This window comes from Rhinolophus hipposideros (genome assembly GCF_964194185.1).
Source record: "Rhinolophus hipposideros genome assembly, chromosome: 16".
Lineage (NCBI taxonomy): Eukaryota > Metazoa > Chordata > Mammalia > Chiroptera > Rhinolophidae > Rhinolophus > Rhinolophus hipposideros.
In genome coordinates this window covers 36,503,739-36,519,211 of record NC_138062.1, presented here as the reverse complement: position 1 = coordinate 36,519,211, position 15,473 = coordinate 36,503,739, and the positions used below count along the sequence as shown (strand labels likewise).

Here is a 15,473-nt window from a genome sequence, read left to right as displayed (position 1 = left end):
GCTCACACATGAAAATATTTGTGTACCGCTTGTAATCTACCATGAATGGCTTCCTGGACAAGCCTGGAGGCGTTTAATAATTAATCCACACAAGCCAGGCCCCATGAGCGACTCTTTTCCTGCTCTGACCCATTAATTTAGCTTTCTGGACCCAATCATAAAGTAAAAGTCAATTTAAAACCAGACGCTTTCTATGTTTAAGGATAAGGAAGGAGAAAGAAGGTGGTCAGAAGCAGCTAATTACCTTAACATTTTTACTTGATGACGTTCTTAACCACCAGAGTCCTACCAAATGCCTTCGCAGACTTCACACGTCATGTTAGAATTTTAGAGTTCTGCCAACATCATCAACTTTCAGAATTTCCACAGGAGCTTTAGCACCAAAGGCCATTTGCTGCAGGATTTGTTTTTCCCAGCACAGCCTTGTTATCTTTTCAGATAATGAAAACACAACAGCACAAACAAACCAAGAAAACAAACACACACTTCCTAATGTGAATTTGTTTGCTTTTGATCTAGGTAGAGATGAATTACTTTTCCATAGTTGAATTGTTTTAAGAGTTCCGCATTTTTAAGAGTTCCGCATAACGTATATGAGATCCAATACTCCAGCCTCAGAAGTTTAAACAGTCAAGAAGTGTAATAAGTAGGCCTTCTTGCTAAATAATCCAGGAGGAGGAAGGAAGGGAAGGATGGATATGTAAGGGAACTATTAATCTTTTGATGTTTAAAGACAAGTATAAAAGCTGTACCCCTTTGCATCTATGAGGCCAAATTAATTTCTAATTGGTTGGATTGTAAAAATTTATTGGTCTGCTGTTGGAACAGGTGGGGGGCAACAAGGATAATAGCAAGGGAAGAGGAAATGAAGTTCAAGAAAGGAGACATGCTGCATGTTTTGTTATTTTACTCAGAACTTTAAAATGAGAAAATACTAAAACTCCTTAATAAACTTGACATAGGTGGTCGGGGAGTACATGAAAATGTTGGTGCAAGTGAAAACAAATGTAGGTCTTTTTGACCTCTCTCCCTGTCTGGTTTTCATAGGAATCCACGTTCGTATGGTGTGTAATTGTTTTAAGAAGTTTGTTCCACCAGCTTACTCTTAAATGTAGATAAAGAAAGGGAACAGTTGTTACCATAAAATTCCATAAGTACAAGAATCAATAGATTTGCAGACAGGCCCAAAATTTCTACAGGCCCTTGGTAAACCTTACTAATTTCATTGCATGGAGATTATGAAAAGCTGATGGTCAATGGATTTAAAGGTGGTTATTCTGACCTGAGGTAGTGGTAATTTTTTTATGATGCAAGTTTTGCGTCTTTTTTTTCTCTCCAAAATTTGGAAGTTTTATTCTCTGTTGTGAAATTGTGTAAGAACACACCAAAGTCTGATGGACAGTGTTTTCCTTGAATCAGGAACTGCAAAACATAGCAGCATCAGAAGGCCAGGTGGTGGTTCTGGAGTGCAGGGTCCGGGGAGCGCCCCCATTGCAAGTCAAGTGGTTCCGACAAGGCAGTGAAATCCAGGACTCTCCAGACTTCAGAATTCTACAGAAAAGTAAGGAGAGGCCCATTCTCCCAATCCAACCATGTCTTCTCTCAAGCTTCAGAAAAACCAAGAAGGGTTTAGTCATTCAAATGAATTGATTTCTATCTGCAAAGAGAGGTGAGAGGAGACAATCTGCATATATGAGGGGTTGAGTAAATTAAAGCTGGGCTGCTCCCCTGTGGAGCCCTTTGAAACTCTAATGAAAATTATATATTCTTTCTTCAGAAAAAGAAATGTACATATACATTTGAACTCAAAGTTGGGCAAATGATTTTAGGAGGCTCACAAGCCTCCTATAAGACCTATGATTGGCGGTTTAGATTGTTACTGGAACTTGAGTTTCTATATTTATAGGAATATAAATTGATCTGTCACTTTATCTTTTTGGTATTGTGGAGTTTGTCTACAACATTTCTGCAGACATGTTCTAGATAAGATAATAGAAAAAGTTAGGTAGGTTTATTATTAATGGAACCGATTCTAATACTGTGTTTTTATTTACTTTTTTTTCATATGGCAAACAGAACCTAGGTCTACAGCTGAACCTGGTAAGAAGCTTTTTCCTTTTCTTTTCTTTTTTTTTTTTGGTAATGTATCTTTGGGGTTTTAATTCAATAGTTCTTTGTTTCTGTTTCAAAGCCATAAGCAGAACAATGTTTTTGCAGTTCCCTGGAAATGTGAAACCTCCTTAAAGACAAAATCTTCTTTATCACGGGGTCTGTACACTGCATTTTACATCAACTTCTTTATTAGTAAAACATTAAGTTCCATTCAGACAAGGAGGTCAACCTCAGTGACTTATGGCTTTTTAAAATATAATCTTTTATACTCAGAAAGCAAACCAAGCTAATGATGAAAAAACATCCTCCTAAAATTCCAGTAGAAAAGAACAATCTGCTGCATACTTTTACTGACCAAAACCCACTAACAGCTAGACTCCCCAGCGTAGACATGTCTCTCACGTGAGAGCAGCTCAGAAATACAAGCAACATTGACCACCAGGCATTTCTCATTTATGTGCCCTAAGCCATAAAATTTTACTATCCCACAAGCATGAAGAAAGTCATCTTGCCCTAGGATCTCACTTAATTACCAGGTTTTTTGACCTCATCAGAGTGCTGTGTTATCCAGAAGCACTGGGTCCAACTGTTTTCGTGCTTCAGACTTCTTGTATGTTTATGACTACTCAGGGACTGAAATGACGTATATAAAGGAAACGGGATTTTTTTGTCTACGTATTTCATAGTACGTCCTCCTTGGGACCACTGTCTTTTGTATTTTTCTCGTCATCAAAGTCACCAGTTTCACTTGTTGCCAAAGGGTAGACAGACAGATGTGTGTCTCTGCTTCAGCATCAAGCAGATCCTGCCATATATGTCCCCTCAGAGCCATGACCTTGCTCTCTCCCTTCTTTGGAACTTGAGGGTTCTCCATGGGATACTGCAGGTCAGCTTATTGCAGTCAGTCCTGAACCTTTCACATCTAAGTATTGGGTCATTAAAAGCCGAGGGCGATCCTGTTAGCATCCAAAGCTTTAAGGGATGCTGAGTTACATCCTTAGGGAACAGCTGGAATTAATCTACTGCCTTCTTGTCGTGAGTTCCAACTAGAGCATGTCACCCTACTTAATGTGTCAGTCACCACATCAAATACTGTAATCATTTTCCAAACCATAGAAATATACAACTTCATATTTTGTCTGTGATATGTCTTTGTATAAAATTGCATAGTGCTAGTTCCCTGATACTTGAAACTGCTGAGACTCAATCTACTGCAAGAGCTAATATGGAAATCCTATGGGGAATTAGGGCATAGCTTTTGCATTTACTATTTTCTATACATACATACACACATAATTACATACATAAAGGAGGAAAGAAAAAGAAAAATAGGAACCAAATACCCTTTTATCTGCTAGAAAGTTTATATGGGCAAATCTATAGAGCAATTTATGTCTTCTGATGCTGTATATAAAAATAAAATTAAAACCTTGGGCCCAAAATTCTAAAAGCAGTACTACTGGAATGGATTATGACTGTTTTGGGTGTTGCAATTTTGGATTCTGTGTGAATTCATGCAACTTTTTTTTCATCATCTTGTTATTGTCCTCACCTACAGAGGTGATGATGATTCATGAAATGTCTCCCGTGATCTATGGTATGTTGGAAAATCATAAACTGACCATCACCGCAAAATTCAAAACACTGATTAGAAACTACATAGCTTAGTTTTTGAGTGTGTACATCTTTGAAAGTTGTAAACACTTAATATACTGGCAAAGAAGGAATAAATTTGGGTAAGGAGGGAGAATACAAACATCTCCTGCATCTCCCCTCCTGCACACTTTCCCCCCTTACCTCACACCACATCTACTCCTGTTTCAGTTATGGTTTGCTGTTTTGCTGCTAGAGTATAGTTTTGATTATGAAGTATTTAATAAAATTGACCCTCAGTCACTTCATTGGATTAATATGACCTCTAGAACTTACTTAATTGCCTTTTGGTGTAATGTGGCAAAATCATGAAGAGAAGATACGGAAAACCTTCCTTTGAAACCACATACCCTAGCATTGTATAAGAAAGTTTCCCCTCTCTTATGTCTATGGAATTTTCTTTTTCCTTTTGTTAGATGTGAAAGCATTTAAGAAAACAGACTCCTTTATTCCAACCACAAAAATAGCATTTGCCGAAAACAAATATTTCTTGGAAGGGTAATATTTTAAGCAAATCTGTCAATAAAAAACATGTACTATATTCAGGAGCTATTCAAAACAAAATACAACTAGTTTTCCCTGACCTTTGATGATTTCTCCATGACACTATTATATTTACCACAACATTATTAGAATGGCTCCTTTCTCTTTTGTAGTGGAGCATTAAAATGCTATGCTTCAGGAAACCTACCACTGGCATGTGGCATTAAATCCATGATCATAACTTTTAAACAAAAACTTTAAACACCTGAATGACTATACAAGTGACTGCTTAGGTGAATTGGTATGAGTAAGAACTTCAGAACAAGCAAATGTTAAAACCTATTTGTATTTAAACAATGTTTTGACATGCCTGACAAAACTAGGTATGATTATGATTCTTTTACTAGTAGCCAAATGTTTTCCTCATATTGATTTTGAATTTGACCACTGACATTGTAAGGGGTAAAAACAAAATATATTTTGAACTGTTTTCTTTAGTGATCTGATTGGCTATTAGATCCAGTAGACCACTGAACTATTCAACTATGTAAAATGTATGTAGGAACCAGCTTTCCTGATAGTTGTTTTTTAGCCACTGTTACATGGGAAGGAGAAAAACAGACATGACTACAATACATCTGAGGCAAGAGATAAATTTTATAGGACTAGGCCAGTGATGTTTTCCAAATGCTAAAACATAAATAGCCTTTGAAATTCAGGAACATATTTAAGCATTTGGATTTTATTACCTTCTTCCCTTCCTCTGACATATTCACTGTTGCTCTGTCCTCTCTGTCTGGCTCTCAGTCAATCTCTCTTTCTCTTTCTCTCTCTCTCTCTCTCTCTCTCTCTCTCTGTCTCTATCTCTCCATCTCTATCTCCCCCTCTCTTCCATCTTCCCTCCCTCTCTTCCTCTGTTTCTACATGTCTCTCCCTCGTTCTTTTTATCTCTTGTCTCTCTTTACTCTCCTTCCTTTTCTCATTCATGTGTAAGATCTATAAAAACTCTAGAAATAAAATTGAAATTCACTACTACCTAGATGTAGCTCCGTTAGGGATCAGATATTTAGATAAAGAAGGAGCTAGCAGATTCCCTCCCAATGCATTTGTGCGACTGAAACAGGTTTTTCTTGTCACTACTGTGTTGTATCCGTCTAATATGTTTTACACTCCCTTCTCTGTCTAGACAGAAGTCAGCTTGCATCACAAGTCTTTTCAGACTGTTTTGTAAATTAATAGCTAGTCAGCTTACTTAAGAACAACATCCATTTGTCATATTACCTGCCCTGGCTCTCTTCTTTGACATACGGACTTTTCACGGATTGGGTCCTTGAAAGACTAGTCTAGGGGAATAGGGTGGGCAGTGGGCGCAGAAGACTCATTTGGCAGCTGTTAATACTCAGGCCCTTAACCATCTGAAAACAGCCACAAATTGTATGGAGTTACTTTTATAGCATTATCTAATGGCATGCAAAATTGAAAATATAAAAAGTGTCTTAGTGGTTGGGGAATTATACATATAAAAGTCTGGTGCCTTCTACTTTTAATATGAATCTCTGCTAACCAATGCCCCCCACTATCCTAGATCTTATACAGTCGAGTCCATGTTTTGATTCTGTGATTCAGAATATGAAGTAAATTATACTTTGTTAAATGTAACAAAGTGCTAGGTTGCAGGAGGGCAGTGGAGAGGATGTTTGTTAAGATCCCAGTAGATTGTACATAGTTAAAAACTTAACGCAAGTCCTGATTAGATTGTGGGTTAAACAAAAGAGGACTATATAAAACCTGTGGTTCCCAAACTGTGTGACAAAGGGGTGCCCTGGGGTGCCACGCCAAACTAACTGAGGTACTGTAATGTTTGTAAGTTCTATTTGCAAACACATGCTACTCAACATCTGATAGACATAACGACTAGCTTGAAGTAGTTCAGAGTTTCAACATTCTTTTCTATGACATCATATTTTGTGAAACTGAATTTTCAATGAGTGTGTGATGAAAAGCAGGTACCACATGACAATCAATGTGGAACATGAAATTAGGTTGGCTGTGTCCCATCTGATTCCAAAACGGGTTATGCAGAACCCAGCAGAGGCACACATCCATTAGTAAGCAATTGTGGTGATTTAGGAATCAAATAGTAATTCTCTTCATTCCATTTATATGTACTTTTTTCATACAGTTGCTAACTTGTTAAGACCGAAATAACTGCTTAACAAATGAAGCTGTTAGGTAGATCTTTTGCTTTGGAGCACCACAAAAATAAAATAAAATACAGAGACACTTAGCATTCCATGAACCAAAACAGTTTGGTTCAATCTCTGGGGAGAGAAGAGAAAGACCCATTTAAGTGTGTACCAAAAAGGAAACCAAAAGACTCTTAGAATTATAAATGATGAATGCTCCTACTTCCAGTCATCTTCCTGCACAGCTTTCCAGAATGCTAGCCTGTGAACTTTTCCTCCTGGCAGAGACTGAAGGACTCTTTTCTGGGCAACCTGAACATCTCAAGAGAAAAAAACAAACAAACAAAAAATCTATACATGATGGTATAGAAGTTTCTCCAACAAAGAGGCCATCTAGATTACAGTAACGGGAAGGCCAAAGTTGACATGCTCCTCTCTCATGCTCAGAACTTGTAATCAACTCACAACCATCTCAGATCAGAAGAGGTGAAAGACATCTAAAGAAATCTCTATTTGGATGATATGTAAGAAGACAAGCAACTCCCCCAAAAAGCAACTCGGATAAAACAGACTTGCAAAGAAAAGAAAAGGTAAAAAACAAACAAAAAACACTCTCCTCTGAGGGACAAGAAAATCAATGCATCCAAGAAGTAAAAATAAAAAGCTATAAGAAGGGAGGAGGAGGGGAAGAATGCTTGGAAAACAAAAAGTTCTTGGAATGAAAAAGTTGGTAGCAGAAATAAAAGTTGACGAAATGTTCGAGTAAGCCAAAAAGATGGAGAGAAGCGATATGAGAAAAGAAAATCAGAGACTTGAGAGAACCTGCCAGATAGACTACACATGTATAATTGGGATTCTGGAGAAGAGAACAAAGAAGGGGGAAAGATTATCGATGAAACAATGTTTTTAAGTTCCCCAAACTGAAGAATATCGATTTCCAGATTGAAAAGACCCACTGAGAGCAAGATGTATGAACATAAATCTACAGCAGTTTGCATTGTTGTGAAATTCAGAATATCCAGGACAAGGAGATGATTGTGCCACTGCCCAGGGAGAAAACATGAAGTCACATACAAATTAACAAGATCAGAATGACTTAAGACTTCTCAGCAGTCATACTAGACACAAAGAGACAATGAAGCAAGGCCTTCAAAATTCTGAAGTAGAATTACCTCCAGCTAAGCATTCTACACCCGTTCAATATGATGATTTGTCAGGATTTTTCAGATTTCAAGGTCTCAAAGATTTTCCTCCACACCCTTTATGCAGGATGTGCTCCACCACAGCAAGAGAATTCATCCAGAAAGAACAAGATGTGGGGTACCAGAAAAAGGAGATCAAATACAAGTGAGAGGCAAAGGGAACCCCGAGGAAGGTAACAGCTGTGTGTCAGGAATCAGAGAAAAGTCCATGTTGGAACCATGTGCTTTCATCACTAAGCTCATTTCCACTGCTCCATCTTTTGCCTTGATGACAGAATGCTAGGGTCATAAGCTTCATCCAAATTCTTACCTCTCCTTTGTCCTGCTTTCCTCTCCAAGCATTGCCTCTTGGATCAGCTGAGAACACTCATTTCACCCTCCCATCTTCCACCCCATGGAAGTGTTCTGATTTGATCCTGTGCTGAGATCTGGAAGTTGGCCATGTTGAACTAGAGAAAAAGTATGGAGACACAGACTCTACCAACTGTTCCTGCTGTCTGTCCATCTCTTGTCCACACTTAGCCTCTCCAGATTTCCCCACCAAGCTGAGCCTAATATTTCCCAGGATCATTCATGACCTTGCCCATTGATTACTTCTGTCGGGGCTTTTCTAAAATTACAGAGATATTGAAGCCACTTGATGCCCCCAGATAGTTCCTCGGAGCTTTTTGTCTAACAGAGACAAGTTTGTCTTTTCTTTGCACAACAAGATGTGTGCTTGTCACTCAATTTTCTAAAAACGAAAGAACAAATTTTTGAAGGCTACATGAATCCATGGTAAGCACACAACGAGAAACAAAGGAATGATTACCTCAGAAGTAGGAAGATTCAATTGGGGAGGCATACAGGACATTTCTAAAATATTGGTAAGATTCTATTTCTTAGACTTAATGAGTACATAGGGGTTCATTTCATGATTACTCAAACTGTACATTTTAAGTATAGTTCTCTATATATGATGCAGTTCACAATTTTAAAAAATCCATTATAAAAATTTATACAAGCCTTACATTTAATTACTCTGCATCTAATCTTCTCGATTGAGCCCACAGTTCTTTGCTATCGGTTGTGTGAGCCAAACCATGTGATGTAGAAGGTAAAAGCTGAATTTCTGTTTAGTTAGACTGGACTCTTCCACCCACACCCCCAACAACAACAACAACAAAAAACTGTGAAGGAAGGCATTTATGAAAATGTCCCTTTATTACTTAGGGACTTAGTAATAGTATAAGTCCCTAAGTAATAGTAATAGTATCCTTGTTGTCTGCCTCCCTGCTGCCTCATCTTTTTATGAGTTTCTACAAACAAAATGGTTTTCTTTGTATTTAACCAAGTGTTTAGTATGTCCAAGAACTTGAATGAACCAGGGTTGACTTCGGGAGCTATTGATGTGATTAAGTACTTTTTAGATAATCGTTTAAAAAAAACAACGAAAAAAAACCCACAAAAAACAGAATTTATCACCAGCAAAAATAGTTTCCAATTTAGTAATTTATTTTATGCTCCCAAATAAAAATCTTTCACTTAGTAAAATTGAATTAAAATGGATCATAATTATCATCATAAATAATTTAAAAGTTTTCCATTTATACTGGAGACTTTTTTTTTTAGAACAAATACGTAACCCTTTGACTCCCTTTATTTGACATAAGCAGTCATTTCCTGATTTCCATTCCTCACCGAAATGTATTTTACAGATGTGTTGAAGGTCTTTGTTTAAGTAAGATGCTACCAGATGAAAATTCAATATTACAACCTAGCTCATCTCATTTCCTCATGGCTTTCTTCACGTTCATAATGTCAGAACCATCCAGGCTATAATGCTCCGTTCTCTCAATGAAATGTGAGCCTACTGTCATTTTTGGAAGACATTTTCCAAGAGAAGAAAAGCTGAACACCTTTAGGGCATTGGATTAAAAATTTTTCTGGTAAATATCACTGAGACATAGCAATGCTTGAAGAGCACAAAAAAGAATATCTCCATGCTTTTTTATTTTGTCTTTGTTCTGTAAATCTGTAACCTCTAGGTGTTCACTTGGTCGTTAACTTTATGCTTGCATGTACTTTATTTTATGCAATCGAAGTATTCCTGAAAATTCATGTAAAATGAATTTTGATCAATCGCAATTGAAACACACAAGGAAACTTAGAGAAAAATCAGTCTCACTGAGAATTCCTTTAGAAAACAGTCTTTTTTTGTAAAGCACATGTTTACTTTTTCTCCTCAATTTAATTTCATCCATACATTTTTTCAAAAGTATCTATGGAGATCCTGGTAAGAGATGCCGGGAGTACAGCCGTGAGCAAAGCAAATGCTTTCTGCTTTCTGCTATTCTAATCAGGGGACAGGCACTATTACACAACAGATTATTTCATTATAGTTGTGGTAGATGTCTCCCAGGGAAGTTTGCCATCCTAGGTGGTAGATCTGACAAAGTGTAACCAAAACAGGATTCTCTGAGAAAGTGATGTTTAGATGGGAGGAAATGTGAAGCTGAGTAGGACAGTGCTAAGTCCTTTGGGAGGAGGGCTTAGAGACTTAAAGGAATGTGCCTTCTTTAGGAGCCACTGAGTCCAGAGCTCAGACCGCAAGAAGGTGAGAGGCACAAAAGTAACCTAGCAAGAAACAGGCCTCATTATTTAAGGCTTTATGGTCACCTTAAAGGTTTTTAATTTACCCTCAAAGTCATGGGTGAATTGGGTGGGGAAGGGTGGAGGGGGTTGATAACATTTTATGCTCAAAAGGGCCCTCTGGATTAGAAGGGGCAGGTTTTCTTACAATGGCATAACTTAAAAAAAAAAAAAATCACACAATTGTAGACAGCATAAGGAGGAACTCTAAAGTTGTCAAGGTCATCGCTCCAAAACCCCTTTATGTCATCCCTGTTAGATAAGATTTTATCCTGTTTTTAAATGTAGGTTTCAAGATGCAGAACTATGTGTTTACAGGTAAAGCATTCTCAGGTATTCAACTGGCAATAGGCATTCTTCTAAGTGTCTCCAGAAACTCTGCCACTTTTGGAGGTGTAAATAGTCCAAGGTTGAGAGAAGACCTTTCCTGAGGGCACCAAGCCCTGGGCAGCAGTGTGGAGATGGAGGCAGTGGCTGCATGGAGGTGCTGATTAAAACTAAGAAGGCTTCACGGCTCCCAGCAGTATCTGCTGAGAAGAAACAAAGGTGACCTACCTCTGCCTGAAGCCATTTTTTCAGAGGGCAGCCAGAATGTGAGGTTCCCCACCCCTCCACCAAATCTAATTAAATGGAGCTATTTCTAATCTCCAGATTCCACTTTTCAGTATACTTTCGATGGCTTACATCCTATTTTGATACTTGTAGCTTAGAGGACACAGAGCCCAGCTCCTCGTACAGATGAATTTCTAGTGAATTATTTGGGTAGTGAGAATAATCAAAATGTTCAGATTCAGGAAACTCCTTGTTTCCCATCTTAAATCTTTCATTACCTCAGCTTACACTGGGTTTCTTGTGTCCTAAATTATGAAAAAACAATGAATTAGAGAGGCTTTGTGCTCTCTGAAAAAGGAGTATGCTGTGGGAAGTAGGATGCATGCTTCAGTATTTTGGCCAAGACCTTGAGAGAGCCACTTTGGATCTCACCTGAAGAAATGAGGGATTTGGGCTAGTTGATTTCTAAAATCCTTTAGAGCATTAATTTTCTAAGTTTTATTCACCCTTCTCTGGTTAAGTACACTTTTAACTCATTCTGTAACCCTATGTATTCAATTTAAAAATTCCCAATCCTTGTACCTTTCCAGATAACAGCCCACTTTCCAAATGCTTAATCTTACGTGAAGCTCCAAGTTGAATAATTTCCACACTTTTTATCTTCTTCAATTGCAAAGCCAAGAACTGTGTACAGTACAGTAAAAAAAGAAAAACAAGATGACCTTATGCCCTCTCTGTTACCCTATTGTTTTCCTTCTATTCAGTGACCTTTTAATCAAATAATAATTGTGTATTTTGAATGTATCAGTAGTTGTCAACTTTTTACTTGAAAACCCCTTTCTTTTTTGTTGAGTTAAATTTATTGAGGTAACATTGGTTGATAACATTATATTAATTTCAGGTGCACATGATTATAATTCTATATCTGTATAATTCTATACTCTGTTGCATACTTACCACCCAAAGTCTAGATTCCTTCTGTTACCATATGTTTCAACCCTTCATCCAATTTGCCTTACCCCTACCTCACTTCCCTTCTGGTAACCACCACTCTGTTGTCTGTATCTATGAGTTTGTTTTTGTTTGTTCATTTGTTTTTTGTTTTGTTTTATATTCCACTTATGAGTGAAATCATATGTTTTTGCCTTTTTGTGTCTGACTTATTTCACTTAGCATAATACCCTCAGGATCTATCCATGTTGCCACGAATGGCAATATTTCATCTTTTTTATGGCTGAGTCTTATCCCATTGCATATATGCACCACATCTGCTTTATCCATACATCTGTCAGTGAATACTTAGGTTGTTTCCAGGTCGTCCCTATTGTAACTAATGCTACAGTGAACACGGGGTTGCAGATTTCTTTACAAATTACTAGTTTCATGTTTTCTGAGAAACTTCTTAATAGGCCAAAGACCTCTAGTCAGGATTCATTGATATTTATTGAGCCAGGGACTGTGCTAGGTCGTATGGGGCAGTGTTTTTAAACTGCTGATCATGACCCATGAAAATGGATGGTAACCACCATTGTTTTAAAATAAAGTAAAATACAAAATAGTGGAGTACACTTTATATAATAAGTTTATTGTTTCGTCAGTTTACTCTGGGAACTCTGGTTTCCTCCCACATCCCAAAGATGTGCATGTGAGGTGAATTGGTGTGTCTGTATTGTCCCAGTTTGAGTGTGTGTGTGTGTGTGTGTGTGAGAGAGAGAGAGAGAGAGAGAGAGAGAGAGACTCTGATGAAGGGCGTCCTGTCCAGGGTGGTTCCCATCTGATACCCTGGGTTGCTAGGAGAAGCTCCCACCACTCATGACCCTGAACTGGAATAAGTGGGTTAGAAAATAATGATCTTACTTGTTTTTATTCATCTTTCTTAAATGTGTGTATAGCTCACATTTATTTCAATGTTTAATATTAGAAGTGTTTTGGGTCTTTATTTACAGCTTGGTGATGTTTTTACGACTAGAAAGATGCCCTAGGAACTTAACTCTTGTTTATATCAATTAGCCTGTGGTAAAATCAGTTTCATTATATATTGTTTCACTTACAGTTAGACTTTCCAAGAACGTATACATGACGTTAAGTGAGGACTTACTATATATCACTTTTCTTAACATTTACCAACATAATCTTTATTTTACTGGTACAGTATAGACAATCAATTTAAAAATAGTTAATACACACTAGATCTAGCTTTTCAATCAGGTCTAACATGTACTAGCTACAAAGCATTTACTGTATGCCAGGCAATGTCATAGGCATAATGTATATCATATCATAAGAATAGATGACTTGGTTTAAATTCTGATTTTACCATTTATTAGCTATGTGATGTTGGGCAAATCAGTGGTTTTATTGTGGTTCAGTTTCCTGTCTATAAAATAGGCTAATAATAATAAACAAACCTCACAATGTTGACCTGAGAATTAAAGCTACATTAATGTCTAGTGCTGGTGACTGTACCTAGTACCTAGTCAGAACTACACACTGTGAGCTATTGTCGTGGGCCATCATCAGACTTCACAGTAACCCTGGGATGGTTAAGTCCATGTGTCACAACTAATACAAACCCTGTAATGGAGGTTCTGCTATTACCTCCATTTTACAGATAAGAATATTGAAGTTTGGGGAGGTTGACCAAAGTCACAAAAGCAAAATGTGGCAGGAGCCTTATTTAAGCTCTGGCAGTTGGTTCTCAAGTCTGGGCTTTTCATGCTATGTAACTGCCACACTGTGTAACAGTGGCTTCCAGAATAATTGTGTGCAGGTCAAATATTTGCACATTATGTTCTTTTTCCCATTGTCAGCATTTCAGAGAAGCTTGATTTTCCCCACCAGTTGCTTTTCCCCACCAGAGCAGAAATAGGCAGCTACACTATAGAAGAAAGAACTTCCGCATACAAACAGCTAGGCAGGAGGAGAATAGAGCGGGCATCTCCTGAGCATCTTCCACATGCCAAGTGTGGAGGTACACACTGCAAACATCTCGTTTCATCCTCACAGAGATCCCATTAGATGTATATGATCCCCACTTTATAGATGAGGAATCCAAAGTTGATCTCGTCCGAAATCACCAAGAATAGGTCTGACGCCAAAGCTTTTGCCCCTAGGCTAAACTGCTAAATTAAGTATAAAGAGGTTCTTTTGTGAATACTTTGGTAAAGTGATTCTTTAATAATCAGTATCTAACTTGCTTGTTTTATAATAGAAAGACAGAAGGTCTGTCTTCTTCAAAGTGGCTTCGTGGGTTCATTCTGATGAGGCATTTTGTTCTCTTCCTTTTCAGAGGAGATCTGTACCCTCGTTATAGCTGAGACTTTCCCTGAAGATGCGGGGATCTTTACGTGCTCGGCAAGAAATGATTATGGATCAGCAACCAGCACTGCCCAGCTGGTTGTCACCTCAGGTATGCAAGGACTGAAAAATGGTGAGGTTCTATTCCCCGGCATTTAGTGTGGTTCCCCACAGAGGAACGAACTATCCCAGGAGGAGTGCTCAGCCATTTGGAATGCTGGCTCCCTCTCCAGGAGTTCTCACAACAGTCAGTGGTTCATCAGGAAACAAAACGCTTTGAGGGAGGGGAGTGAAAGCGGAGATGAAAAACGAAAAGATAATGATAATGTAGCAAATGAACCCATGTGGGGCTATTTTTTTTGAATCATGGGATCTTGGTCTTGGAAACAATGGAGCTGGTTTCCTGACATCCTCATGTTGACCCAGAATCATGCTCACATCAGAAGGCCACCTCTGAATGGGCGGTGCTGCCACTATTCTCAGCAGTGCCAACACAGCAGATCTGGAGAGATTTGTACGAATAAATCAGTGTTTAATCCATGATTGAAAGTTCCGAAATACTAATGCAAGATAAACCTAATGTAATTTGGAGAAGGTGTGAAGATCTTAGAAAACAGAGTTCGTGGATAGTGAAATATAACTCTTGATATGAAAAACTAAAGCAATATATCAGTGCAACCAATATTCAAAATTATCTGGATATTTTTTTAAACTCAGAAATTACCCTTAGGGAAGGCAACGTGAAACAGCTTTTTCTTTTATTGTCTTTCAACTTTAGTTTGCTATTTTCTGCTTTTACTGATTGGCGTTACCTTAGCTGTTGCTATTCCCTCATCTTTGTTCTTCATTTTACTGCAATTTAAAAAATATCTCTTTGACCAAACCTGGCACATAGTGCGCATAGTAGAGAATCAGTCTTTGGATTGTTGGCTTGATGAGACAGACTTAGAGAGAACAATCGAAATCGCGCTTTGATTTCTTTGGAAGAATGGGAACCTGGTGCTAGGTGGCAGCAGAGGCACGACCAAGACTGGGTTAGGGACCTTCGAGTGGGAATTGCTACTGCTGCTTCGTCTTAATTAAGAATAGAAATATGAGGTTCACTTTAATGGAGAAAGTTGATATGAATGAGTACTTTAAATGTGAAAAGGAATTTCCTGTATCATGACTGGAGAAACAGAGCGGCGACGATCCCAGTATTTTGATTCTGAGTTGGCTTGAAAACTGTTCCATCACATGGCCATAGCAGGAGTGCAGTGCTCCAACAGTATGGACAAAACTCTCAGGGCAAAATGGGCATGCAATATTTCCCATTTTTATCCGCAGTAAATCCATAGGTCCAACATAATCAACAAAT

The 15,473-nt window shown here is 38.1% G+C and overlaps 1 protein-coding gene across 11 annotated transcripts in view; it reads left to right on the top strand.

The window, feature by feature from the left end:
• PALLD (palladin, cytoskeletal associated protein) overlaps positions 1 to 15,473 on the top strand; it is a 375,682-nt gene that overhangs the window by 174,475 nt on the left and 185,734 nt on the right. For all 11 annotated transcript variants that reach the window (XM_081075483.1, XM_081075482.1, XM_081075474.1 and 8 more), the window contains 3 exons: positions 1,420 to 1,561; positions 2,077 to 2,100; positions 14,109 to 14,228. In XM_081075483.1, coding sequence (XP_080931609.1) covers positions 1,420 to 1,561; positions 2,077 to 2,100; positions 14,109 to 14,228 — 286 coding nt within the window. The remainder of the gene's footprint in view (positions 1 to 1,419; positions 1,562 to 2,076; positions 2,101 to 14,108; positions 14,229 to 15,473) is intronic.